The 27,272-nt window shown below is 41.1% G+C and overlaps 1 protein-coding gene and 1 long non-coding RNA gene across 9 annotated transcripts in view; one reads left to right on the top strand and one right to left on the bottom strand.

The window, feature by feature from the left end:
• The window catches only part of LOC136449264 (supervillin-like), a 134,964-nt gene that overhangs the window by 84,941 nt on the left and 22,751 nt on the right, over nucleotides 1-27,272 (bottom strand). For 5 of the 8 annotated variants that reach the window (XM_066449222.1, XM_066449220.1, XM_066449219.1 and 2 more), the window contains exon 2: nucleotides 18,564-22,743. The exons of 1 other annotated variant lie outside the window; for it this stretch is intronic. In XM_066449222.1, the coding sequence (XP_066305319.1) occupies nucleotides 18,564-22,743 (4,180 nt within the window). Of the gene's footprint in view, nucleotides 1-4,224; nucleotides 4,368-9,066; nucleotides 9,222-18,563; nucleotides 22,744-27,272 lie in introns of those variants that run through there. 2 more of the 8 variants (XM_066449224.1, XM_066449223.1) reach the window with 2 other exon arrangements.
• Nucleotides 2,409-3,383, top strand: LOC136449267 (uncharacterized). The gene is made up of 2 exons (XR_010758005.1): nucleotides 2,409-2,778; nucleotides 3,201-3,383. It is a non-coding gene; the product is annotated as an uncharacterized lncRNA (long non-coding RNA).

The following is a 27,272-nucleotide window of genomic DNA, read 5'->3' on the forward strand; positions in this document are numbered from 1 at the left end:
TATAGAAGAAAAAAACTTTTCACCTTTTTTTAAAACAGTAGTAGAATCTATAATGTAGCAAAAACAGTGAAGTAATTACTTCATTTTGCCCGTAGAAATAAAATATTTGTTGAAAAACGATCCTGGAATTATTAAACTGCAATGTTTAGCAATGTTGATAGGGGGCATTGTGTCATTCTCTCGCATGGCATCGCGAGATTTAGCGGGAGTTTGGCTGGAATCACGCCGCCATGTTTGTTATGGTTTTGCCGATCCCAATGCTGCCATTTTTTGGACTGATTTTTGCGTTTCAGACACATCAAAACAAGTTGAATATGGGTACATAAGAGTAAAAAGGATCAATAACTTATTGATTTGTTTGGTTGGACATCCATTTTTGTGTTTCAATCAAAAATTTACCGTTTTTATAGGAGAGCCATAGTGATAGCGTGTGTATGTGTGAGCTCGAACTTCTTTGGCCGAATTTTTTTCTACTTCCGAGAAATTGTTGAAAAATAGAGTTCCCAGACTCAAAGCTAGCTTCCGCATGGCGCTACCATGCAAGCTTGCAAAAAGTTGCACCAAGCTTGCACGGTACAACTTTACAAGAAGAAGAGCCGGGCATTTCCAGCACTGCGATAGAAGTTTTATCCCTAATGGCCTGATTCTGAAAAAAAGAAAATTTAACGTACCGTCTAAAATAAGAATGTACCGGGTGGATTTTGAGGCGAAAAAAAATAAAAGTTTATTTCAGGGATGAGAGTACAGCTTTCTCTGCTTAGCACTCAGCATTTGGAAAAAGAGTGTATGGAAGTTAAACACACACCAGTGGACTAGCCCCCTGCTGTAGTGACTTGCAGAGATGTGTGGCCCAAGGGCTACAAAAATGGAGATGGGTGCCACCCCTATGCGTCTTATCAAGACGTCTAGGGTACTAGGTAGAATCTACAGTACTTCAGATTCTACTTGTGTTTTTTTACTGAAAGAGACTCAAAGTAGAACACGCCAGTAAAAACAATACATTTCCCCCATATATACCTATACACGGTATAGAGAGGGAAATATAACTAACTTAAAGCATTCCCTTTTTACTGCCAAATTTCCATAATAATTAGACCTTTATCTGCAATATAAGTTTCTAACTACAAATTTCAACTTGTAGGTAGGCATTTTGTAAAGTGCCTCTATTTTAGTACATCCACACAGTAATATGATCAATGAAGACTATATTTATCTCCCCAGACACACATCTAGAACCAAATTTAGAGACTGCCTAGGGACAGTTCTGAGAAAAATTCCTGCATGACAGCCTCCCCACCCATGTAATTCCTACCATAAATTGTATAACAAATGTAGAAATATCTCACAACTACATGCTAACACATAGAGTGGTACAGATGTTCTCTCAATTAAACATCATTATCGTATTACACATACCGCAGGTCAACTGCTTACTTACTAGCTACAATCCAGTCAGTGCCTTTCACACACATGCATACTACAAGTTACAACCGTATACATTACGTACATGTGTATGATACTATGAAGATACTATATAGAGTTTGCCTTGTAGTTGTACCACGTGCAACTTCCCTAGTCACCAACATCAAGTTGATTTAACTGTTACGACAACATGTCCAGTAGAGCTGTACAATTCTACCTGGCTGAGTAACTCTTAATAAAATTAAACCATACTTATGATTTCTTTTTCCATTGACCTCTTTAATTCTCTTTTAAAGTTTCTTACATATTATTCAAAACAATATCATATAATGAACCTCACCAATCTAATAAGACAGTCAATAGCAACAAAAGATGTTCCTTATGAAATAGAGCAAAGGTACATGTATGCAGAAACAGTTGGTAAAGGCCTGGTGTAACTCTGACACATATACTGTGTGATATAGACTTCCATTTTAAATCTAATTTGTAAGCTGATAATATTCATGAAGAATTTATAGAATACAATAAATAATAGAACATATTTCTCGCAAAAGTCCTTTTCCACTGATACACTGTTAGTAGTTTGTCCACAATTCTGCTGGATCAACTTCCAATATGGACAAAGACGCTGTCTGTGAGACAAGACAGGGATTATTAACCACCATATTGGAAAATACCATGACCTGCTCTTGCAGCTGTTCAACTGGAGTCAAGAATGTTCCCTACATGATTGTATATGGTGTTTATGGAGACATGATACTGTCACATGACATAAGATCAACATGACATTCTGAAAACACCCAAGCCAGAAAAACACTGAAGCTGTAGGGACAAACTCTAACTTTATGTATCTATCTATTATTCAGACAAACAAGCCTTCACTAAAAAAACTCAGAATAAGAATGTGCAATTTGAATGTGTTAAGAATAATAAGATGATAAATAACGTTGTAATATGATACAACTACAACATTGAAAAAAGTTATCAAGTACATCAAGGACATTATATAGGAAGGACTGAGCACGGAGTCAGTCCCCCGCTGCGCGCTATTGTACAGACCCGCCAAACCCCGCGGCGATCTATTGTTTCCGCCCTCCGGCGGCGCTCCTTTGTTCTCCCCCGTTCAATTCATGTCTTCCCGCCAAAACCCTGCAAATGAGCCCGATCATGACGTCACGCGCTCCGATGCTGGCCGAACACGGCCCGAACCTACCCGAACTACGGGCAAGATGCCTGTAGTTTCCGCGGATTTCCTTATTTGGGAAGCAAACGTGACGTGTGCAAACGGCAGCAGCTTCTGGGGAAGACGCTGACGGCCATTTTGATATGTGTTCGGGCGATGTAGAGTAAAGATTGGTGAGTTTACAGGCTTTTTCGTGGAAATCTCATAAAGTTTTTGTCTGTAAAACATGTGAGAACATTCAAAGATTTATGCTGCTAAAACATAGTTACATCATTATTTGTGTATAAGTAAACACTTTTTTAGAAAACTTCGAACGCTTTTGTTTACATTATTGTACAGTTTACTACAGATCGCTAGCGATTTTTTTGTGATCCTTGAGCAAGAACATTCCTCAATTTTTTACAAATTCCGTAGATGGCCTTGCACGGTGAGCCAACAAAGTGGACATGTCCGTATTTCGGGGGTCGTTTGCAAAGCCAAGCCGTTTGTTATGCCAGCACTTGCACGGGGAACATGTCCTGACATCCGTATCTTTGTTAATATAACATGCAGGTTCCCAATCTTATCGACTACCGATCTTTGTGTTTTTTTGCAGATTGCAAACTTCCGTGGAAGGGGCATGACCACCAGAGCGACGTCCCACGATACAGCGCTGCCGAAAATACAACGTAGAATATAAATAAAGATTTACGCATCAAATTGTTTGTTGGAACCAACCTCCAAATGTAACACTACCTGTAAATATTGAATAAATACATGGATTTCTTGAATTCATAAATATCTAGTGTGGTGTGATAGTTTCTTCTTCAATTTTCTAGTCGGTATTCTAGCTTGACGCAAGTGTTTTTGCCTGACGGTAGCGATGAATAAAGATCCCCCCTCCCCACAGTTCGGTTACGCCAGACTATTGTTGCAGCAAATTATAAACGGATATTGGAGGTACGATTTTTAAAAATATGTAACTCAGAAATACAGATCGTTTAGACAACTAACTTATGAATACACTACACAGGGACATTATCATTATGTTGTGATGCTTGATCTTGTGCTTGGTGAAGAAGGCTCTCTTATAAACTTGTTTAAATCACACAACATGCAAGTGAAAGTGGTAGCTTTGTCGAAATTTTTGTGTGGTTTTTGGGACTTCCAGCTTCCCCGTTTTTTGACGATCGTCTCGAAAATCACTCAAAAACAAAGTCACCTTCGCCTGGTCCGGCCATTCTGAATTTGTGGGCCGCTTGGAATACATGCAAATCTGGGGGTGATTCGTATGTAGGTGTTAATTATTTTTACAACCATGAACCGAAGGTTCTTGAATAGGGACTGATTGTGTGCTCAGTCCTTCCTATATAATGTCCTTGAGTACATGTACCATCATGATCAAAGGAATGTCAGAATCATTCTTTTTCCACAAGTTGATACACATGAAAGTGACCATCGTTCTCGTTAAATGGCTTAGTAAGTACAGAAGTTAGTGGCCGTTGTAAGATAGAGTAAAGCTGTTCTCCATCAGCAAGCATGACCTCTATGGGAGAAGCTAAATATGGAAACGGGTGCTTCAAAATGGTCTGAACTAATCACAGGGCAACGCAAACAGATAAAAACTCAAAGGTCCATACCTGATTCTTTGTTTTTGCCCTCCTGCAAACCCAAGACATCTGCCCACCAAGGGGAGATAGCATTCTGAATGTTGTTAAGCATATTCCCGTCAACTTGCACCCCTCCCAGTGAAGCAGTTCACCATGCAATAGCACATTGCCGATAAGTATGGTCAGGCCCTATGAATAACTATCAACAGTGCATCAAATATCACCCTGGCTGTCAAATATAGACAACTGCCTCGGCAATCCCACAGCTGAGTGCGTCATCAGGAATTCAATGAGTGGACTGCCTCCTATTCAAGTTCTATGGCTGGTAATACTGCACAGTCTTACAGAAGTGTAGCACCAATCATGTATCATATCTACTGTACTTACATCCTGTATATTAGATCTCCAAACTCATTTTTTTTCAATCAAAGTATTTCCACTCAGAAGAACTTACCCTCAACCATTAGTTTGTTACAGCTGCTATAGATTTCATATCAGACAATAATCAGCTGTCTTCAATTATCCAATTTGTAAATTGATTATGCTGATTAGTTTATTTCTCTTCTTTTGGCATCTCTTAGTTTGGAGACTGCATACATGTACCTCTGAGATATACCCGGTTGTGCCCTGCACAGTGCAACTGTATTGGTTATCGCAACTTATATCTAAACCCAGGCTGCGCAGTGCCCAACCTATATTTTGGGCAATTCAATTTTGCGGTATTACTTGGACGAAGTAAAAATATTCTGGACCAAGAAAGCTCACACAATTGCACACACACACACACTCTCTCATTCTGTTAAATTTTCAATAAAAACACAATCGACGCCCTGGACAAAACAAGTTAATAAAGTTACTTTAACTTTAAGATACTTTTTCACTCATTTCCATCCATAGTAGTCAACTTATTCTATTCTGCAAAAATCCGTCAGAAAGAGAGTGCGGCTCTCGGTCGAAAACGTAAATAAGGAGCCACCATGTTGGATTCATTAACTATCGCTAAATGTCTGAGAGCAATGACGCATAATCTGTAGTATCGGCAAATACCAGTAGCGGGCAATGTTTGAGTCGCTATTGTATTTCCATGGGAGAAGTGTTGCTGGCGCTGCACAATGACAAGGGCGTATTTAGACTAAGTGATTATTATACATTTGTATTCTTGATAATTCACCTGTCAATTCTATTCCGGGGGTACTTTTACTAGATTCTGAAAATATGCCCGGTCAGTACTTTTATGCGAGGATTAAGAATAGTGTACAGGTACAAGTCCTATATAACTTATAAGGCCACAGCATGTAAATTTTATGGATGACATCAGTGCACTCATTGATTTTCCCCTGATTTTGAAATAAAAAACAAGATTTATTTTACCCTTCGGCAATGGTCTACATACCGAAAATAGTACAATATGTCGCAAACTACTGTCAGTTCTATCGCAAAAACATTCTAAATGCCATAAAAATGCATTTTCACATGTAAGAATGGTAAAAAATCTGTAAAAATGTGTTGTACAATTATTGTGTATGCAAGCTGTAATAAGATTGCTCGTCGTCACCAACTTACAGGAAGACACAGTGCAACCCTCATACCAAACTTGTAATATAGTCTGTAATTGCTGTGCCATTATTATCAACGCGTAATCCAATGTGCAGTTCTTGAATGATGTGAACTACTAACAAATTCGATAACAGGGTCAGATGAGTAAACCATTGTCTAACTGTCTGTATGTTGAAGACAAAATGAAAAGACGGGTGATTTCTAAGGCACGGCAGTTCAGTCAGACAGTCAGGACAGCAATAGCGGAGAGCTAGTAAGAGAAGTTCAGCTGAGGAAAAGTGAGCATGACTCAGGAGACTCCGGTGCCCAGTGTACGGAAACCTTGTTTCTGCCGTCTTGCTATACGGACCCGGATCCAAATTTATAATTCAAAAGACTTGTTGTAATATCGTTTCAATTCTTCTTACATGCTTTATGGTATTCAAGTTTGAAAATGTGGATGCCTTGTTTTTTTTGGCCGCCATGTTTTTTTTTCGCCTGTGGGCACTAAATTTGGAGTCTGCAGAGGATGTCATCCATAAAATTTACTTGCTGTGGCCTAATATGAATAAAATGAGTCATGTATGTGTGAGAAAACACTTCTGAAACTAGAAAGGCCGTCATTTGCCCCTGAGCAAATACAGCATGTTTCGCCCATACTCCTCCCCAATCAAGAAGTGAGCTGTCCCAAAATAACAGCTGGGCAAATCGAAATATTCAAGGTGGCAGAACACAGTATTTCGCCTATGGGGATTTCTCCAGTTAAGGACCACAAACTGACTGAGGTCGACGCCGAAAAAAATATAGTATGGTGCATTTCTGAAGCACGACAAATGGATAGGTTTAAATTGAGGGTACATTCTACAATATAACTGAAAACAAAAAAAAGTTGTGTTTTTTTTACGTTCTGGCGCCCTCTTTTGAATGGGGTAATGCGAGGTCATACGAACTGCAGCCGACTCACCCAGGCTGGCTGCTGCAAAGGTCACGCGCATGTATACACCGAATCGGCAAACTTCACAATCTTACTCATACGATCGAAAAGCCGACTTATTATACTATCATTCAGTAAAGTTCATGCCTCGCTGGCTTTCACGTTTAAGTGTAGACATGCGGTCCACGATTTAGAGCGCACTATTTTCTTACCTCGCTTCATAGACCCCGGGGGTCGCGGACAAATACTGTGTACTGCCACCTTAACTACATGTAGAAAGGCAACATTTGCGAGAGCAACATACTTTGCCCATCTCCCTCTCCATCGATAAATTGACTGTTCCAAAATCACCCGTGCAAAAAAAATCCTCTCTACAAGTTAACCAAGAGCCTTCCGCATAGTTTAGCAACTTCTTACTGCAGAGGCTTGCATGTTTTCCTGTAACATGACCTCAGGTTACCTGAATAGAACACATGTTCTTTGGCTAGCAGCAAATGGAATGCACCGAACCTTAGATAGAACATGGAATGGGGACAGCACTTTTGGCCCGTTTTGGTCTGAAAATAGACCCAAAAGCCCCCAAAATGAAGCATTTTGAAGTGATGTACACCAGAAATGTCATTGAATTCCTGTAGGGACATGTTCAAGGCAACCCTTGTACCGAATTCCAGGTCATTTGCTTGTAATACCAGGGCACAGGAGCCCAAAATGTAATTTTTGCCTAAAAATGCCCCCAAAAAACTCCATAAAAATGTTTTTAAGGCCTGTTTCGAAAAAAAATCAAAAATAGCCTAAGGGTATTTGCCATCTTTACCTCCATGCCAAATTTCAGGTCAGTTGGTTAAAAAATGGCGGAGTTGAATCCATTTGAAGATATGGCAGGAGGAGGAGAAGAAGAACGTGAACAAAAACAATATGTTGAGCCCATACCTATGGGCTCAACATAATGATCAGTGGTGAACAATTTTGTAATATTGGCTACACAACTATGGTTTTTGATTTAGTTTTGTTCCATGCAATTTAAGCAGCTCCAATAGGCTACTCAACAAGGATAAGTCAACCGTGACCCACTGCACATGGGTGATGCTTCAACACAATTAAAGATTTCTTCTGATGGTGGAACTGATATCATAATCTACAGAGAAATCTGAACTATACAAAGATTTCGAAACAATGACAGATTTCTTGGACATGAAAAATTTGATTATGAAGGACAAGATTGAGCCTGGAGCTTTTGCTATATACATGTAATAATAATAATATTCCACTGAGGTGAGTGCTGGAATATATGTAACCTTTCATGCCCAAAACCAAGAAACAAAGAGCGACTGTTCTCAGGGCCATGGGGATCTATGCCATGGCAGACATGAATATATTGCAACTAAGAAAAGTGCACAGACTGTTGGGATATAAGTTATAACAAGTTTAGATTTGTTGTTAAAACCAAGTCACTCATGACTATGGAATACTGACATATCAAAACACTCCAACAAAGACTCCTTGATGAATTACAGGAAGGCTAATTACTGGTTCTAGTTCTAGTAAGATTTACGGCACACAGATGCTGTCAGTAATTGTAACGGACCTATTAAACCTTTCTACTTCTTCTCAAGCAGCTAGAGTGGTGGACACTCCCTTCAATGTCAGTGTCGATCTTTATACATTACCTGGTCAAGTATGGTTCTGCTGAAGTTCTGTTGTGTTCTCTGGTACAACAAATACTCATGTTGCAAATCATTGCCTGTAACTTATGAGTGTGACAACTGTGACAGTGTCACCTTATCATATTTCCAAAAATATTCAGCCTACAAGCAGGATGTTTATTGTTCAATCATCATCAAAACATGCTGTATTTCAGTGGGTTCTTCTCCCCTTTTATGACTACTGTACTTTTATGTCTATTTCCGAGAAGGTTTAATCAAACCTACTTGATATTTCGGAAATTAGACGAACGTGAAAAATTTTATGTTTCGAAATATGTACATGGCTCTTAGGGAAGGAAATGTCCTCAAGTTTGTTTACGGAATCAGAAATGAGTGACTAGTCCATTCACCACCGACGATCCGGGCCGTTACGGGCCCGCCCCTGCCCCTGACGGCGTACCGACCACCTGATCTCCTGTAGTTTGTTGTCACAGAAGAGCGGCTCGCGGAATGTACTCTCCTACTCATTCAGGACAGGCAGAGCTTCGTAGACGACTTTCTGATGACTTACGAAAACCCATGTCACAACTAAACAATTGCCTAAACCTTGCCGTTTTTGTCCACCGCCTTATTGAAGACTTGACCGACGTGACACAACAAGCGTAACGACTACCTGTTTCCTGTCCACTACTACATACACACTTGGTGTTCGGTGAGAAGCGAGTCTGGAAATTACAACAACAAAATTAGCAGACTTACCTGCTATCCCGGGCATTATTACTCCATTATACAAGCCCCAGAAGTATGGCGTTCAGACCACCAAAACACAAACTTGATAAAAGTGCGAGAAAGGCGTCAGTAAATAGTGCGGAACACGTTCTGCCCTGGTAAGGCTCATTCAAATCGTCCCGAGTATGCAAATTTCACGTAAAAGATTACAAGTAGAAAGAAGGTCATCTTTGGGCGATGCCATTCCACATCAGGGGCGACTTCTGTGACAAAATGGCGCTAATGGACTGCTTTACCATATTTCATCACCAATTTTTCACAAAAAGTTTATTTGGGGTTCAACACATCTCCAACACAAATAATTAACCTTACTACCTTCTCTCTGAATGCATTAAAGGGACGTAACGTTATTGTAACGTTAAGTTAATACTAACTTGTTGAATAACAAAGTTGCTACTGATGAAAACATGAAAAAATGGCTGTTTTCGGTCAATTTTGTTGAAGTAACTTACAAGTTAGTTACAAATGTCAATCTGAATGTAGAATATTCAAATTCAGAAAATTTGCAGTTTTTGCCCCCAAATTCTACAATAGGCCCCTTAACCATGTACCAGCATATAACACACAGGAAGGGCTAGAGAACACCTCTTCCATCTGTAATGTCAACAGTTAACTGAAACCTGACCCGCAGGTATCCCTGATCTGCTTAAGACAAACATCCCCTTGTTTCAGGTGTTCAGCCAGCATGACAGGGACTGAACCAACAATGGGAGTCCCAGTGTTTACTTCTGCAGGGAAAGGTATGTGGTGACTACATGCCCCAGTGCCTTTGTTTACAACGTTGTGATGATGATGATGAACAGGATGTACAGTCACCAATAATGTTGCTCTTACATGGTGCTGTATATGGCTTTTCAAATACTATCTGATCAAAACTTATAGCAAAAGGATAATAAAGATAAAACTTTCTTCTTCACATGCCAGTCTTTAATTTGTAAAGAAATGCTGGCCAACACTGTGCTGACTTAAGTTACAATGCCACAATATGCACATGTAATCTGCACAGAACTGCATTTGCTGGCTAAATTGAAAGATATAAAAACTTTCAATATTGTAGGTGAGAAAATCTGAGGCTCAATTTCATGAAGTACCATTTACTGAGGCATTTTGGTGAAGTCAAAAGAAAATGCAGGTATTGTCAAGTGAAGAGATAAAATAGTACACCAATCCTGTACTTTTTCAAATATTTTTACACTATTTTCCACAGTGTACATGTATTTACAATACTTGTGCTTTCACCATACTGCCATTTGTTTTCAAGATGCAGTTACACATGTACATACAACAGAAGTGCCGCTGCCCACAGCTGGCTCAGCGCACAGGTAAAATGGGAATTCATTGATTTTCATAGTAACGTTACATGTACAAGACATGGGTCATTTAAGGTAATGTCATCAATTCCTGGTAAAAACAAATTTTTCAAGGTGTCAGAATGGGGGAAGGGTAGTTGTGGTCCCAATTGCGCTACATGCTGAATTAAGCAACACAGTCGCTAGGACTATTATGCTAAATTCAAGCAGGCTGTCTGTATGTTAAACTAAATACAGGCACCAATTATGCTTTACATAAAATGTAATGAATATACTTATCATTAAAATACGAGTGGCCTGGCTACATATTACATTAAATCAGAATGGCTCATTGTGCCTAGAAAAGCGTGCAGTTCCGAAATTAGATGTTAGGGGGCCTAAACGTGCCCCAATTTGTCCTGACGTAACAAAAAAACTATCTGCCACCCAAATGTCAAGACCATATCATGTCTGGGACACATACATTGAAAAAAACTGCTATGAATGTGATAGAAATTTTTATTAACTACGCAAATGTCCTCCTATTTTGTAGGAGTTGCATTTCATTCCTTGTCTAAACATATGCATCTAATTATACACGTTATTTTTTTTTTAGTTATCCTTTTTCTTATTTTGCAAAAATGCCCCTGCAATTTCAGAACTAGCCACTTGGGGGCCCAAACTTATGTCACTTTTTTCAAGCACAATAGCTATCTACCAGCCAAACATCGCAACCATAGCATGTCCAGAACACGAGATATCAAAACCTGGAAATTCAGCTAGAATGGTTGAGAGCTTGTTTGGTTTTACCAACTTGGTATAACGGTAACAGGATGAGGATGCACCTAACTCTATTTTCTTGGCTAATTCTGACATTTCTATGTAAAAGTTTGCAGGTCATCTCAAGAATCTGTAGAACACAAACCTCCCTGAAGGGCCCCCGGGTGAACTTTGAGAATAGGCACGGTCATCACAGTGCCAACAGTCCATTCCTCCACCAAGCCATACGCCTGTTTTACAAGTCAACTCAGAAACACTGCTACTGTTAATTTACTTATGAAGATGTTCTTGTGCCTTTTGCTCATTGCCTTTGCCGAGAAGGATATGTTTTTTGTTAGCGTTCATGTATGTGTGTGTGTGTGTGTGTGTGTGTGTGTGTGTGTGTGTGTGTGTGTGTGTGTGTGTGTGTGTGTGTGTGTGTGTGTGTGTGTGTGTGCGTCTGTAAACACGATAACTCGAGAATGCCTGGATGGTCACCTCAAAATTATCAAATTTTTGGGGCCTGATGCGGCTTGCTATGGTACCGCAGCAGAACTTCTGAGTTTGATATCTCGCATTCTGGACATGCTATGGTCATGATTTTTGAGTGGTAGATAGCTCTGGGTAATCTCCAAGCAGATCTAACGGTTGCAAAGGGTTGCAATAAAAATTCCTTTTGCCAGTTGGATACAGTCTTTGCAACCATTAGATCTGCTTGGAAATTAAGCTCTTGGGAGGGAGAGTAAGTTGTGTAGGTTTGGGCCCCCTAGTGGCTTTTTTTTAAACTGCGGGAGCAGATTTCATTTCAAACTTCCAGAAGGGGTTGACAGATTGTCATGATATTTGGTACGTACAAAGTTTGAGTGATGACAAGATCACACATTAGTTATGCAAATCAGTAGCTAATTTTAAAAATTAATGAGGAAAGTTTATAAATCTGTTGCATTAGATTATAAGACTCTCAAACATGTGACAAACGTAACTAAGAAAGAGAGGACTATCTATAGACTATAGATATTAATTATGAAAATAAACGTCTGGATGGATTGTAAAGATATTTGGTATGAACTTCCATTTTTTTAATCTGTTGACCTGATCGTGCTATGGTCTGTGTTTTTTGGTGGCAGATAGTTTATGATGTAAGGAAGAGGTGCTGTAGGTTTAGCCCCCTAGCAGCAAATTGGAACTTAATTTGCATAACTTATCAGGAAAATCTATATCTGCAGTATTTTCCATTAGGCCACGGCAAGTAAATTTTATGGATGACAAGTCATCCTCTGCAGACTCCAAATTTAGTGCGTGCAGGCGGAAAAAAAACATGGCGGACAAAAGAAAACTAGGCATTCACATTTTCAAACTTGAATACCATAAAGCATGAAAGAAGAATTGAAGCGATAAAACACGGTATTACAACAAGTCTTGTATCCCTCTATTCAATAAAACATTAACTTACACTGATGTCAACATTAAAATAATAAAATTATGGATTTAGATCCGGGTCTGTATACATAATGTAGCAAGACGACAGAGACAAGGTTTCTGTACACTGGGCACGGGAGTCTCCTGAGTCATGAGGCAGACTGACGGTGACTACATGTTGCCACCCTCCTAAAAGCAGGACCCCTATCGCTCAATTCGTTGGCTCGCTCGCGTAGGGGCCCTGCTCTTTAGCCCCGGTAGACATGGTTCTGGCGACGTTACTGACAGTTGCTCATAAATAATTAATGAGCTATCCTTATTTGGTACAATTTGGCGGTTAATTTGTTCTGAACCTAAAGTAACGATGTGAGACATAACCTGATTGGTTGATAGCTTCCCAGGGTCCTTTGTGGTTTTGCATAAGATGAGCTTGAGGAGTGCTTGAGCAAACCCTCTGATTGGCTGAAGCTGTTTTGGTGGCCACGTCGCCAGAACCGTGTCTACCGGGGCTAAAGAGCAGGGTCCTTAGCTATGCGAGCGAGCCAACGAAGTGAGCGATAGGGGTCCTGCTTTTAGGAGGGTGCATGATGCTGGCTCTGCTCACTTTTCCTCAGCTGAACTTCTCTAGCTCTCCGCTATTGCTGTCCTGACTGTCTGACTGAAATCTGGGCCTTTGAAATCACCCGTCTTTTCATTTTGTCTTCAACATACAGACAGTTAGACAATGGTTTACTCAAACCGCATGACATTAGTTACTTCATCTGACCCTGTTATCGAATTTGTTAGTACATGTAGTTCACTTCATTCAAGAACAGCACATTGGATTACACGTAGTCGATAATAATGGCACAGCAATTACAGACTATATTACAAGTTTGGCTTGAGGGCTGCTCTGTGTCTTCCTGTAAGTTGGTGACGACGAGCTATCTTGTTACAGCTTGCATACACAATAATTGCACAACGCATTGGTACGGAGTTTTCACCATTCTTACATGTGCAAATGCCTATTTATGGCATGTAGAATGTTTTTGCAATAGAACTGACAGTAGTTTGCGACATATTGTACCATTTTCGGTATGTTGACCATTCCCGAAGGGTAAAATAAATCTTGTTTTTTATTTCAAAATCAGGCGAAAATCAATGAGTGCGCTGATGTCATCCATAGAATTTACTTGCTGTGGCCTTATAGGACTCTTGCATGTTGTGGCACCTAACACCTGTTAGTTGCGAAAATTGGTACCTCTGTAGAAGGTCACACAAGGTAAAAAGGGCTCCGAGGAAAACTTGAATTTGCCTCAAAAAAAGAAGTCAAATCAAGCTTGTCTAGATACAATGTATAGCCAATACTAATGACAGTATTAAGTACGTTGATGAAGGTTAGACATCCAGGTAATAAGATACGCCAAAAATAATTACTCAAGCAACTGGATAAGATTTTGAAACAGTCAGTATACAATAGTATTAAGTAGTCTATTGTTACAACAATGTCAGTCACAGTTCACTGTCCCTATATTTCTAACGTAGCGCTATTGTGCGCTACCAATTATCGTCCACTTTGGGTCATGTCCACTTGGGACTTCTGACGAATGTGAGCTGGGGTGTTTGTGTTCAAGGAATCTAGTTCTCAATGAGCGTTCTGTCTCACCAATGTAGACTTGCGAAGAACCCTACATTGGTGAGAAGTCTCTCAAAACATCCACATTGAATCTCCGGACCATAGCCTTGCGCTGGACAAAGTCAGAATACTGGACACTGAACAGGACTACTTTATGAGAGGTATAAAGGAGGCCATGTACATCAGGGCACTCCATCCCAGGGCTGTCTCCAGGACCCATCCTTTCGTCCCAGGACAAAATTTGGTGGTTGGGATGGAAAAAAATTTCACCTTTTCCATCCAAAAAATCTGAACTTCATGACATGACATTGGTGAAAATGTAGTTTCCTAAGCAAAGAATGAAAGATTTACCAATGGATACAACATGGGCTTCCAAACAATGAGTGGGATGCAAAAAAATTCAAAGCTGCAGACAGCCCTGCTCCAACCATCACTAAACAGAGACAGTGGGCGTTATAAACTTCCTGGCACGTTTGACCAATTGCTGACGTCATGTATCTCTTAAGACACATGTTAATTAAGTCACATGTGACATGTCTGTAACTATTGTGAGTTTACGTTCGGTGATTGGTCATCATTGATCCTGAAGAAGGCGATATATATAATAATAAATATATGGTGAATATACCAAATAAATATTTGGTGAATATACCAAATAAATATTACATCAGGCAGAGATTCAAGACAAAGAAATGTTGTGGATGAGGGTAACATTACATATCAATTATATGTGATAAATAGTGCTGTGTAAGCATCAAGCATTTGCAGGCCATTTGCAAGTCATTTGTTTCATGGACGAAAAAGAAGGTTATTAAATTCGCTCCAAAAGAGTTTTTTGTATTCCTCTCACCCTTACGCCACACCAAGCTAACATGTTGGTTTGTGTTATTTTGTCCACCCACGGCCGCTCAATGAATCTCCTATAAAAATGAAAAATCCAAGAACAAACACATTGAATTTGAGTGGCCTTACAAAGTCTTTCCGACATGCCCCACGTCTAGTCTAGGGGTGGATACCGGTTCACTGGAGCCCGGGAGGTGGATTCCGATTCACTGGATCTCATTCAGACCTGAACAACATCCAAGACCCAAGTCCAAAATAACTGAAAGTCCAAAACTCAGAGTAAAAAAAAAACTGAACGAACTACAAACATATAACTTTAGACCTTTCTGTTTAGACATCGAATTACTAGTATGTCATCTGCCCAAAAAAGGTTAAAAAGCAACCCTAAATCAAGCTAGATTAGCCTTAATTCACGTTTGTCTCTTTCTGTAGCTGTTGGTTCAGTGTTCTGGACATGAACATGAGGACCTGAATAAAACTGGAATTGGACCTGATTAAAACAAACCAGCATTTACCCCTAGTCATTGCAAGATTTCAGGCACATAACGTTACACCAATACTGATCAGATTTTTCACATAGGCCTTCACAATAATTATCTTCGCCGAGTACTTGTACTCAGAGAAGATTATGTTTTCGGTTGAAAAATCTGTTGGGTGGGTCTGAATGTATGTCAGGAGCATAACTCAAGAAATCTTCAATGAATCTTTATGATTTTTGGTAGGTGTGTAGTGGTTGTGCAAAGGATGGTCAAGTTCGAAAATAGTTCATCTTGCGTTTTTCAACAGTACTGCAGCGGACTTTGCATTTTTTTGTGTTTGTATGTAGGCAAACAAAGTGACGGAAACGTTGATGGATCTTCATGATTTTTTGCAGGTGTGTAGATGTTGTAGAAATGGAGGTCTAGTTCAAAAATGGTTCCCCTGGTATTTTCCGTCAGTACTGCAGCGGGCTTTGTGTGGATGTGTATTTGTATGTCGCCAGCATAACTCAACAAGTTGTTGATGGATCTGTATGATATTTAGTGGATGGGTAGGGTTTACAGAAAGGAAGGTCAAGTTCGATAATGGGCCTTCTAGCGGGTACCTAAGGTACTGCAGCGGACCTTCAAAATTTAGGGGCATATTTCAGGAGCTAATTTGCATAATTAGTAAGGAAAGTTTTTTAACTCACTGTAATTCATAGTGGGACATGGGATAGTGTCAGGTCATGTAAACAGATGGCCTTGCATAAACGTACATGTAGGTCAAATAGATAAACTATTCTCCAAGCAGAGGTGTGGGTCCTGCTGGTTTTTAACGCGTTCAGTTAGGCTTTTTTGTTCAACACGGTTGGCAACATAACGAAAAGGGGACAAAATAGAAAGCCTGACACCTTTGGGGCCCATATAATATCAACATACTCATATTTTTTCATGACCAGTTATAACATATATCAGCGCACTCTACACATATACTAGTCCTGTACCACCAAATGATTTTAACCCATGCTAGACTGGACTCATTCGCCCCATCATATCTTCCAAATGGTATGGTGCATGATCAAATTTGCAGGGGGTTATAAGCACTTAAATATTAATCACTCTCCATAATAAGCCTTGATTATTTGGCGAAGATTATGTGTTCGTGGAACTCTAGTTTAAACATATTTTGTTGTTGTTGTCCTTGTTTAACGTCTATTATATCACTAGACGTGGTGCTGGGTTACGCTTGGCTCAGTTACGAGTCGAATGTCTCACTAGGTATTTAACTCTTGGTGACTTGTTCTTGCGTGTTGCTGGAAGTGTTTCTTTGAACAGGAAGAAATTGTTGAAAGCTAAATATAATCAAGGATTTAACCTCCTTGATATAATGCACAAATTGTGGTATCTACTGGAAAAAAGTAAACAACAGAATCAATTCAACTTAACCTATCTTTAATGTGCTCTCATACACATCATAAGGGCACAGTATTTCAACAGAAAGTATAGGTCATGGTAGAAAATATTTTGACCAGAAATATGGATGATTTTGCCCTGAAACGTTTCTGTTCAACAAGTAAAAGAATGGGCAAAAAGTATATGGCAACGCAAGTTTTATTCTCATAATCGTCCTGGAGGTGGTTTGAAGTTAACCTGCTAAAACCCTTACTTAGCCGGTTAAATTGCGTTCATATTAAGCTAAGATAGCCAGCTGAATAAGCCGGTTAAATCTTTGAATTTATTCAAATGGCTATGAGTATGATAGGCTTAATATGAACGGGCCAAAGAGATATAAAACCAAACCTGTATACTTGTTTCTATTATGTGGATAGCTTAAGTGTTACTTGATGAAATGGTGATAATGAAAATCAGAATCTAATTTCCATAATTAATGGGGGCATTTATAAACCCACTCCGTTCAATGGTACGACAGTTAAAAAATGCAACATATGTAACTGAGTAATAAAGAGACATTGATAGACAAAAGTTATGCAAATGAATACCTAATTTGTATAAGTAATGAGAAAATACTGTAATTCCATATTGGTAGATAACTGGAATTTCATTCTTGTGGCATTTGGAAGTTATGTGACAGTGAACATAGTTGAATATAAATTATGCAAAAGTGGGCCTAATTTGCATCTATTATTATATATTTCATGGAGATTTGAGGTCTCCGAACTCTTGTTGTATTTGGCACTGAGTTGGGACCATCAGGTAGCAGCTAAATTACACAGCAATATTTGATAAACCCGACTCGACAGCCTCCAGCCCAACAGTATGTTAAATACCCTTTCTCCATACTTCCATGACAATTTTAAGTGCCTCTCAGTGTTGGTGACATTGACTGCAAAACCTTATGTTCTTTATAAATGTAACTGTCTACTGACTTAACTGTTTTGTGTAAAAAGTAAAAAGAAACTTGAAGGATAAAGACAAAACTGAAATGAAATGAAGTCCCAAGCACAGTTCTTCACCTCAGACCTCAATATAAATAGCATGATATACAATGATTGTACTTGCATGGCATTAGACAGACAAGAGAACAGTAACAGACCATGCACTTTCTACTAGCCCAGGGGTCTCCAGCATTAAATTATTTTCCATCCCACTCATTGTTCCAGATCTAATATTTTAATTTTTGTTGCTAAATCTCTCATTTTGAGCCTACAAAGATGAATTTTCAACAAGTTTACATCAGAAAGTTCCCATTTTTGGGACGGTTAGGGTGACATTTTGTTCCGTCCCGATAAGCAAATTTTTGTCCTGGGACGGAGGCTGGAGACAGCCCTGTACTAGCCTCCATAGAAACTGCTACTACATGTAGGTAAATTATGCTACCTGCCATTGTCAAGTACTGTGGATTTGTGGTACTGAATTGTGCCTTTTTTATGTGTGTATAGTAACTGAGTTTACCTTGCTGTGTATCTAAATTCTTCGATTCTAAACAACCTTTAAAAACACAGTGTCATTTAACATGCACATACTGTAATAGTGGTAATACTTTACAGATCATGCATATGGTATCCATTGCAGTGCACATGCAATGATCTAAATCTGTGCCCATATAACACATCAAAGTACCTGATGCATCTTCGTCTGAAAAGCACCGCCACTGTGACACATCTCGACCGCTCTCTTGGTCGTAGCCAGCCAACAACCGTTCAGCAATCGCATCCTCCCATGATGGCACAGTGAGAACATTGGAGTCCGGGGGGGACTCCCTGTATGATGGGTTGTACACCCAGTGTATGCCCCCCCTAAGTGCACCATCTTGTCCGGTCCTCTTTGGCCTTTTTACTCTTCTTCTAAGCCTTGGGCTGACAATCGGATGTTTCCTTAAGTCTACCTCTTCACTGGATGACTCACTGCTATCTTTCTGCTCTGCCTTCAGTGCCAGAAGAGAAGAGCTCTTGCGTCGTAGTGTTGGTGAGCGCTGCTGCTTTGGTGATCTTGAACCCTTCGGTGATCTAGTACCAGTTGGTGGTTTCAGCTCAGCCGCTATTTTTTCAGTGGACCCAGGTAAAGACTTCTTTCTATTTCTCAGAAATTTCTTTCTTTCTTCCTCTGAGGACTCATAGGGTGTACTGTCAGTCTTAGACCTTTGCCGAATGATGGTGTGACTTTCATAATCTGACAGATTTGACTCATCTTCTGGTGATGCAACAGTCACTAAGACAGAGGCAGGCCTGCCTGATGCCACAGCTGAAGAAGTTTTAGGAGATGCTTGTTGGGATTCCAGCTGCTGTGGAATGTCTGACGATGGTTTGAAACTGTGTTCTTCCTTGCGTGATTCTCTCTGAGTTGTTTTTTCGCGCCAGTCTTTCCTCCTCTGTGACTTCGTACCAGATACTCCCGCCAGGTTAGGAGGCAAATCTTTTACATCTACTCCTAAAATTCTAGCTGCTCGAGACTTGATGTCTTCATCACTGCTGGGTTTATTGTAGATGGGTGAGTCTGTCCATCCTTTAGGTGATGGTGTTTTTGGTAATGGCGGCTTACTAGCCGTAACACCTGTGTCATTACGAGAGTCATCTACAGAGAAACTTTTCACTAACCTTTTGCGTCGTTTGGAGGTGTCCTTAACCTCACTATCTTTTTCAGCTTCTGATTTGCAAAGATAGTCGATTGTGTCTTGCTCTAATTTAGCATACATCTGTTCCACCCGGGTCACAGCTGAGCCAAAAGGCATGTGATTTTGAACAGCTGCAGCTTTCATAGTTGATGCATCAGGCATTGTCATTCGTCGTTGTGGCTTCCCACTTTCCACATACTTTCTTGGTGTTCTGGTTCCAGCCTGTTTTATAACTCGCTGATCGACAACCTTATCCTCTTCCTCCTCTTTTGTTGGCTCCATTTTTCCAACAACAGGTGCATACTCCCCATGTACAGGAGCATATTCGGCCTGGACAGGAGCATACGATGCTTGAATGGGTGCATGCTCTGCTGGACCTTGGACACGTGCCTTGGTTATCATCGGCTTCTGGTCGGCAGCATCCAAGGATGGGCTTTTCTGGAGCAGCATCTTTTTGCGCAATGCTGGACTACGTTTACTCAAACCAGGTTTAACAGAGGCCAGTAAATCAGGACTTTCCTTTGCCTGCTTGTCAGTTGACATTGCCCTGGTATAGACAGGTGCATTAGCACCGTCACTCTCACTTCCAGTTGTGACTGGTGTAGAGAATTCCCCAGCTGAGAGACTTCTCCTCATCGTTCTGCGAGGCTGTTGCCTTGAAGGCCCAGGGTTAATCTCTCCAGGAGTAGCATCTGTTGGAGGGGTTTGGCAGGAGGGAGGTGCTTTGGAGGGAGAGATGTAACCACTGTCACCAAGTTTTTGAGACCCTGAGGGGGAGTACTCCACTTTACGAATTTCTTTGACGTACCTACCAGACTTGTCGAAGTAGTGTTGCTCTTCCACCCAATCAAATCCCTTGGAATCTGGGACACTTTTAGGCCTCTCCTTCTTAACCACTGGATCAGCAAAAAAGCTAATGTCTCTTACCTGAGCTCTGAGCTTGACTGGTTCTGGTTGTTCAGTAGTCCTGACAACATAGAAGGCTCCCTGCCCAGGTGGACTGTGTGGTAGGTCACTAGCACCTGCTGGGGCTTGAGGCACTTGTAAGGCACTAACAGGACTTAGCCGACTACTACGAGATGTTTCAGCAGGCTGCTGCAGGACTGCCGTTGGTGCTGGTAATATGTCACTGGCTGCACTCCTACATTTCTGCATTTTGTTAATATTCCCATTCAACTGGGGAGAATAGGATGGCTTGTTGGGTGAAGGTGAATCTGCAATGCCTGGACTGTGAGGTTTTACAATACTTGTAGATGCTCCTGCAATCCTTTGTTTCCCAGAGGGATTAGATGCATTGGATTCATTTGAGCCAGGCTGGGATGTAGGTGTCATTTTGAAATAATTTTCTAAGCTGTCACCGATGGTTTCTTTCAATGGACTTTCAGAGTCAGATCTTTCTGGCTTAGGACTGACAGTTGGAGCAATTCTGACCATACAAAAGACTCTTTCTCCATTGTTATTGACAAGATCTTTCTCTCCTCCCAAAACTCTGTCCTCAAAGTATCCAAGTTTTTCATCACTGCCTTTTGGTTTTGCTTCATATTTATCAAGAGGCCTCTGATCTCCACTTGTAGGGTGAGCCTCTGCGCTTGCAATTTCCCGCTTGGTTGGAGAAAGCCCTGTAGTTGGCTGTGTTGGGCTGTACAGTGTGGTTTTCTTCTCTGCAGCAGATGATATTTGAAACTTTTCAGTGGGTTGGGAATCATTACTAAGTCTACCAGTAGTTGAATCGGAGGACTCTTGAGACAATGACCTTTCCCTTGCCATGTCCAATTTTCGTTTTATTTCTATTGGATGTCTGGAGGGAGAAATGGATTCTGTTCTTTCCTTGGATCTCTCTTGTTCCTTTTCTATGAAATACCTGGATGACAAATTATTATAGTCTTCAACGGACATTTCCAATGACTTCACACGAGGCGCACCCCTGTGTGTTTCTCTTGATCTCCTTTTGACCAGTGGTGTTGGTGGTTGGACACTTACTTTGGGTCTTTCTAAACTTGAAGACTTACTGCGAACATCCTCAGGAATGGGACTGTGCGAGTGTCTGGAGCTGTGAGGACTGGCCTGAGGGCTAGGTGAGGCCAATCCACCTGATGACATACTAGCAGACTGTCTTCCATCAGTTGAAGGACTGGTCGACTGTATCCTTTCCCTTTCAGGACTTACAGAAAGCCTTTGCCTGGGAGGTGCTAACATATTACCAAGGTATCTACCATGTACAGCCCGATTCAGATGTGCCTCAGAACTACTTGCTGTGTCATAGCCACCTTCTGTAACTGGAGACCCTGACCGTGTTGAACCAGGCGAGCGAGAGCGAGAATGTGGCCTTCCTTGTCTCCAATCCAAGTCCCCACTTTCTCCACTTTCCTGACGGGCCTGCTCAAACTTGCGCTTTATTTCTATAGGATGTCGTCTTTGGAGACTTGTGTATGATTTCACATCTGCACGAATAACATCCAGGCATTTGGACAGACTAGCATCACCTGCATTGAACTCCTTTTTCTTCTGGTACGCATGTGCTAACGGAGGGGCATAACTTGTGTTTTTCCCATGCAGTCTGGATTTTGCTATTGGTACAGCCCCTTCCACCACAGCCCTCCTCCTGGAACGTGGAGTATCTTTACTCTCTCCATTTGTAACGGCTGCCACATTCTCCACACTCTGTCCTAACTTTGCAGAAAGCTGGTCAACACTGTCGATTGGGATGACTTCCATAGATGCATGCTTTTGCACCTTATTAATGTTATTCTTGCCTTCATCTTCAGATCTATGTGCTAACTTACCAAAGAAGTTTTTGATGGAAGTGGTTGGGGAACGAAATATTCCAGATCCTTTTGAAGGCGAAGAAGGCTTTGACATGTTGAAATCTTCTTCAATAACATTGCAAGAAGCTGTAACAGTTGTATTCATGAACGTCACTCTTCTATCGTTGTAAGGTTTATAACTATTAACGTTACATGTATAATGAGCAGTTGAGAGGTTTACATCAGAACCATATGCAGCACCTTCCCGCCAATCCTGACCATTGGTTTGCCCTACCAGGGTTCTTCTGAATGGATTCTCCCCAGTCCCATGATCTTCCTTGCTGTGCCTTTTGATGGAACTCCGTTCTTGGGGAGAGTTGGTCTTGGCCGAGGGCTGATTGTGGCCAGACTTCCAGGCAGAGGTATGAAGAAGACTTGATATCCCCTACAGTAAAGAAAAAAGAACTTTTGCCTTATAAGTTCTCAATACCCAGGCAGATTGAAGTACTGTAGACAGATGAGAGAAGACATTTAAGGGTTAATGATTCAGATGCTGGGGAGCCTCTAGTATCCTCACTCCTACCGAGCTAACCTATGCAATGGACCGTTCCAGCCGAACACCAGGCCATAAGCCCCGTCACCTGTTCTATTTCCAACACCTCCGTCAAAAACAGCCCTTGACGGACAAAAAAAATGGCCGCTCGGTTGTTAATAATGCGGACTGACTTCTTTTTTGGCTATGAAACCTCCTTTTTTTATGACGGCTGTATCCACAGAGTAGAGTTGTTTGAGGAGGAGGTGGATGTTAAGTTGCAGTGAAAGTGAAATGTATTCGGTCAATGCACCTGGTTGGTAGGCTAGGATTGCCTGGTTGCTGACAAGCAGCCGATGCATGAGTAAAGCAGGGTACGTATATCTGTGACAGGTTCCCTACTCTGTTGGCTGCATAAATAACAGCAGCATGATCTTTAGTAATTAGATATCAACATGCTCTTCTTTTACTTCCCTTATTACTGTCAAGTTAATCAAATTTTTGGCGCTCCATAGAGTGAACATTTCGTCTGAAATCTCCCTCCCCCCCTACAAATTTCCTGCTGCTACCTCTGGATACAAGATCCCTCCCCTTGAGTGCCTGAGCTGTTTTCTTTATTATCTCCATGAAAAATGGAGATACAGTCAAACCTGCCTAGGCGACCACCTTTTCAACGAGACCACCTGGCCATGGCGACCGCTTTTTCTCGGTCCCGAAAATTTTCCTCATAGGCACAAGCATTAAGCTGCCTGCCCAAGGCGACCACCCGACCAACACGACCGCGACCGCCACGAATTGGGACCGCAAAGAGCACAATCCCTGGCCATGGCGGCCGCCTCATTTCCAAGTGTGTGGTGACATCGAAACATTTTGCTGTCGGATTTCGCGGAAATGTTTTTAAGACCTTGACGGACAAAAATATATGGAATAGCATCGATTCCTCCATGAAGGGTTTTAATAAAACGTTCCCACTATACACATTGTAAATACAAATATTTGTGAATACTTTAGTATCGGTGTTGTTGTGCCTGTCGTAATCTTATAGTTTACCCCAACCTCTGTGCGGTTTAAACTCAATTTTCAAAACGATTACGTAGTGCATGGCGTCAAAAAGTCAGATCTCACAGAAATTACTATCCATTTCTTGTATTTTCAAAAAAATGTGTCTGTGTCTTACTAAATTCCGCCAAAAAATGACTTCGCAGCGGGCAAAACATTGGGCGAAACATGTTGTTTCTTGGTCCCCGATGCCATCTTGGTTTTGGCGCGGCCCAGATTGGCGTACCGCTGACCTTTGTAAAACACGACGCTTCTGTGTATGAACATTTAAAATACTCTCGTTATTGATGAAAATTAATATTCTTATTTTCTTTTTACTTCCATGAATCTCCCAAACCTTTATGTATTTTATTGGGCGCTGTGCGTTCTGCTGCACTGACTAATACCTTTCGATGCGGTCGCACAGAGCTTGGCGGTGTGGCGCGGCGCGACGAAATCACACCGTTCCGTTTTCATCTTCAGTTGTCAGATTGAAAACCTTTTGCCCCTTTTATCGAGCGGTTGGCGGCCCAAACAAGGCTGGGGTCAGCAGGTGTTTTCGAGGGATTTATCGTAGGCCTTAAAACTTCTATTGTATGTGCGGGAGGGCGCTGCGAGATCATCGAGGCAAACATTGTTTTGTAGTCAAAAATATTATGACAAAAATTTGTACACGATGTAACGGTATACAAATTATTACAACGATGACGGAAAAAGTAATTTTTGTAGGATCTTTCTGTCTAAGAGAATTGAACCTGGTGGGGATCATACTGTCTAAAATCACAAAATTTTTCATCCATCTACGTATTACACTGTATTTGAACACCTCGACCTGGAAACATGTTGTGAGTGGAATCCTCTTCATGGCGACCACCTGTCCATCGCGACCGTTTTTGCTCGGTCCCCTGGGTGGTCGCCTTGGGCAGGTTTGACTGTATAGTTTTGGGTGTGTCTGTGTGTGTGCGTGTCTGTTTGTCAGTTTCCGGATTTTTGTAGTGAGCATCACCCAAGAACCTCTTAATGGAATATGATCATCATGATATTTGGTATGAGGGTTGGTGATGGGAAGATCTTGGGCCCCCTGGTACCTTGGTACAGCAGCAGAACTTCTGTTTCTTTCTATCTTCAGACCTGGACTTGATATGGTCTTGATTTGTTGGTGGCAGATAGGTTGTGATGTAAGAAAGAAGCGTTGTAGGTTTGGGCTCCCTAGCAGCTTGCTCTGGAACTGCAGGGGTGTTTTTGTCAAATTTTTCCAAGCAAAATAACTGAAGAAAGGAAAGGCGGATTTCCATGATATTAAGTATGCAGGTACATGTAGGTTAGACAGAGATGTACATAATGAAGTGTAAATCATGCAAATTGGGACTTAATTTGCATAATTAATGGTGGAAATCTATATTTGCACTGTTTTACATTATTGGACTCTGATACATGTAACACATTTTATGGCAGGTGGAACATTAACAGGTACTTATTATGCTAATGAACAACTAATTTGCATAATTAATTCAAAAGCTCCATAATTCATCTAGGACTCTAATACATGTAACATGTATATTCTTAGGCAGATGGAACATTAGCAGATACCAATTATGCTAATGAATACCAAATTGCCATAATTAATGCAAAAGTGCCATAATTGATATGTGGTAAATGATTGGACTGTCAATATTACGACATGTGTAAGTTATCTAAAGGTGTACATGACCTTGCATAGATTATGTAAATGTGGAAGCCATTTGCATAATCAGAATAGTCCATGGAGATACGAGGTCTCCGAACTCTTGTTTAGTTTTTGTCCTGAGCATGCTTGCAACCAATACAGTGGAAAACCTTCCACAGATATACATACCCTGCTTAACACGTGCCATTTCTGTCCTACTGGTGATTTTTTTACTGAGGTGTTCGAAATAGAACTGGGGTTCTAACGTTATATGTTCGATATGATGTTCGACGGAAATGGTCCATTCACCCCATTTCTTAGCCACCTCTGATCATGAGACTTTTTGAGAGGTGTATGTTTGATTCAATCTGGCAAGCTACATTTATCATTGCCGATTTGCACGAGGAAAATTGTTGCGCGTATGACAATGGCGTATGACAGGATTTTATATTCGTGATCGTACATTGCCTTTCCTTGCTGCATGTAAGTCGGCCCACGGTGTCGTACAATCTACTCTCCAAGCAGAGGAGTGGGTCCGGCAGGTTTTTGACGTGTTTTTAGGCTTTCTACTTTGTCATGGTATTTTTGTCCAGCCAACCCACACCTCTGCAGGCACTGACCTCGGGGCAGGGCAAACCTATTTACTTCCATTGAAAAAAGGTGGCAGTACTCCTCCCCGAGAACCATTAGATTATCATTAATCTTTTTTAATGGTAACAATTTTACTGCGCCGGAATATCACACATCCGGGAAGCATAGAGAGGCATTCACCAGACCGCGCCGGACCCCCGCTGACTGCCCTATTCATGCGACAGGCTGGTGTCCACCATCCCACGCCGGCATGATCATTGATAGCATCATAACGTACATTTCCATTTGATATCTCACAAGAAAAATACAATGATGCATGAACAAGACATATGAAATACATTTGTAAATGTGTATTACATATCAACTTGAACTGCATTACTAGTAATTATCCTAATCATTATCTCAGGCATCGTTAAATGGATTACGAACGGGAACTCGTACCTTGTTTACGTTACATGCGGTTACCAATGTCGCCGCTCGCTGTGTTCAGATTTGGACGGGAACTTTTCAACAACACTGACAGCCAAATTGGCGATGGAGTTCAACCAACAGAGACTCAAAAATTCCCAAATGACACCAGAGGATTGTACAGATTTTTGTGTGATTTGTTCTTTGATGATTTTTGGATGGTGTAAATGAAGTGCGGTCACGATAGGCAAGTCATTTGCTGACGGACACCGCAGCGACTTTCCAACATGGCATCCTGATTGTTTTGCATGTATTTGTGGGTAGTAGTTTAGAGACTTTTTAAGATTCTACGATATCCTCACACTTCAGCATTGCATTGTCGCAGTGGGGAGTAAAAATGAGAGAATCTATGGCTATTTCGGGCTGTACTTTGTCTTCCGGTACGACGGCCCAAATGGTCTGGATCGTAGTTGAGTATCGCGGAGACTTTGTAAACCCCAGATGTCTTTGGCTGCATGTTGAGCTATTACTTTCATACGAAAGTAATTGCAGTTAGCCAAAGGGTAGGGAAAGCGTAAGAACATGGCATGAAAATTAATGCCACGACCGATAGACCGAGGATTATGTCCTTCGTTGGTTAGACTGGGCCGGAAGTTCTGTGGCGCGTGGGGAGGGAATCCCGTGCCTGGCCGGGCACGCTTCACACTTACTTATGAAACGCTTGTAATGTGTTGAAGTG

Source organism: Branchiostoma lanceolatum, chromosome 15 (genome assembly GCF_035083965.1).
Source record: "Branchiostoma lanceolatum isolate klBraLanc5 chromosome 15, klBraLanc5.hap2, whole genome shotgun sequence".
Classification (NCBI taxonomy): domain Eukaryota; kingdom Metazoa; phylum Chordata; class Leptocardii; order Amphioxiformes; family Branchiostomatidae; genus Branchiostoma; species Branchiostoma lanceolatum.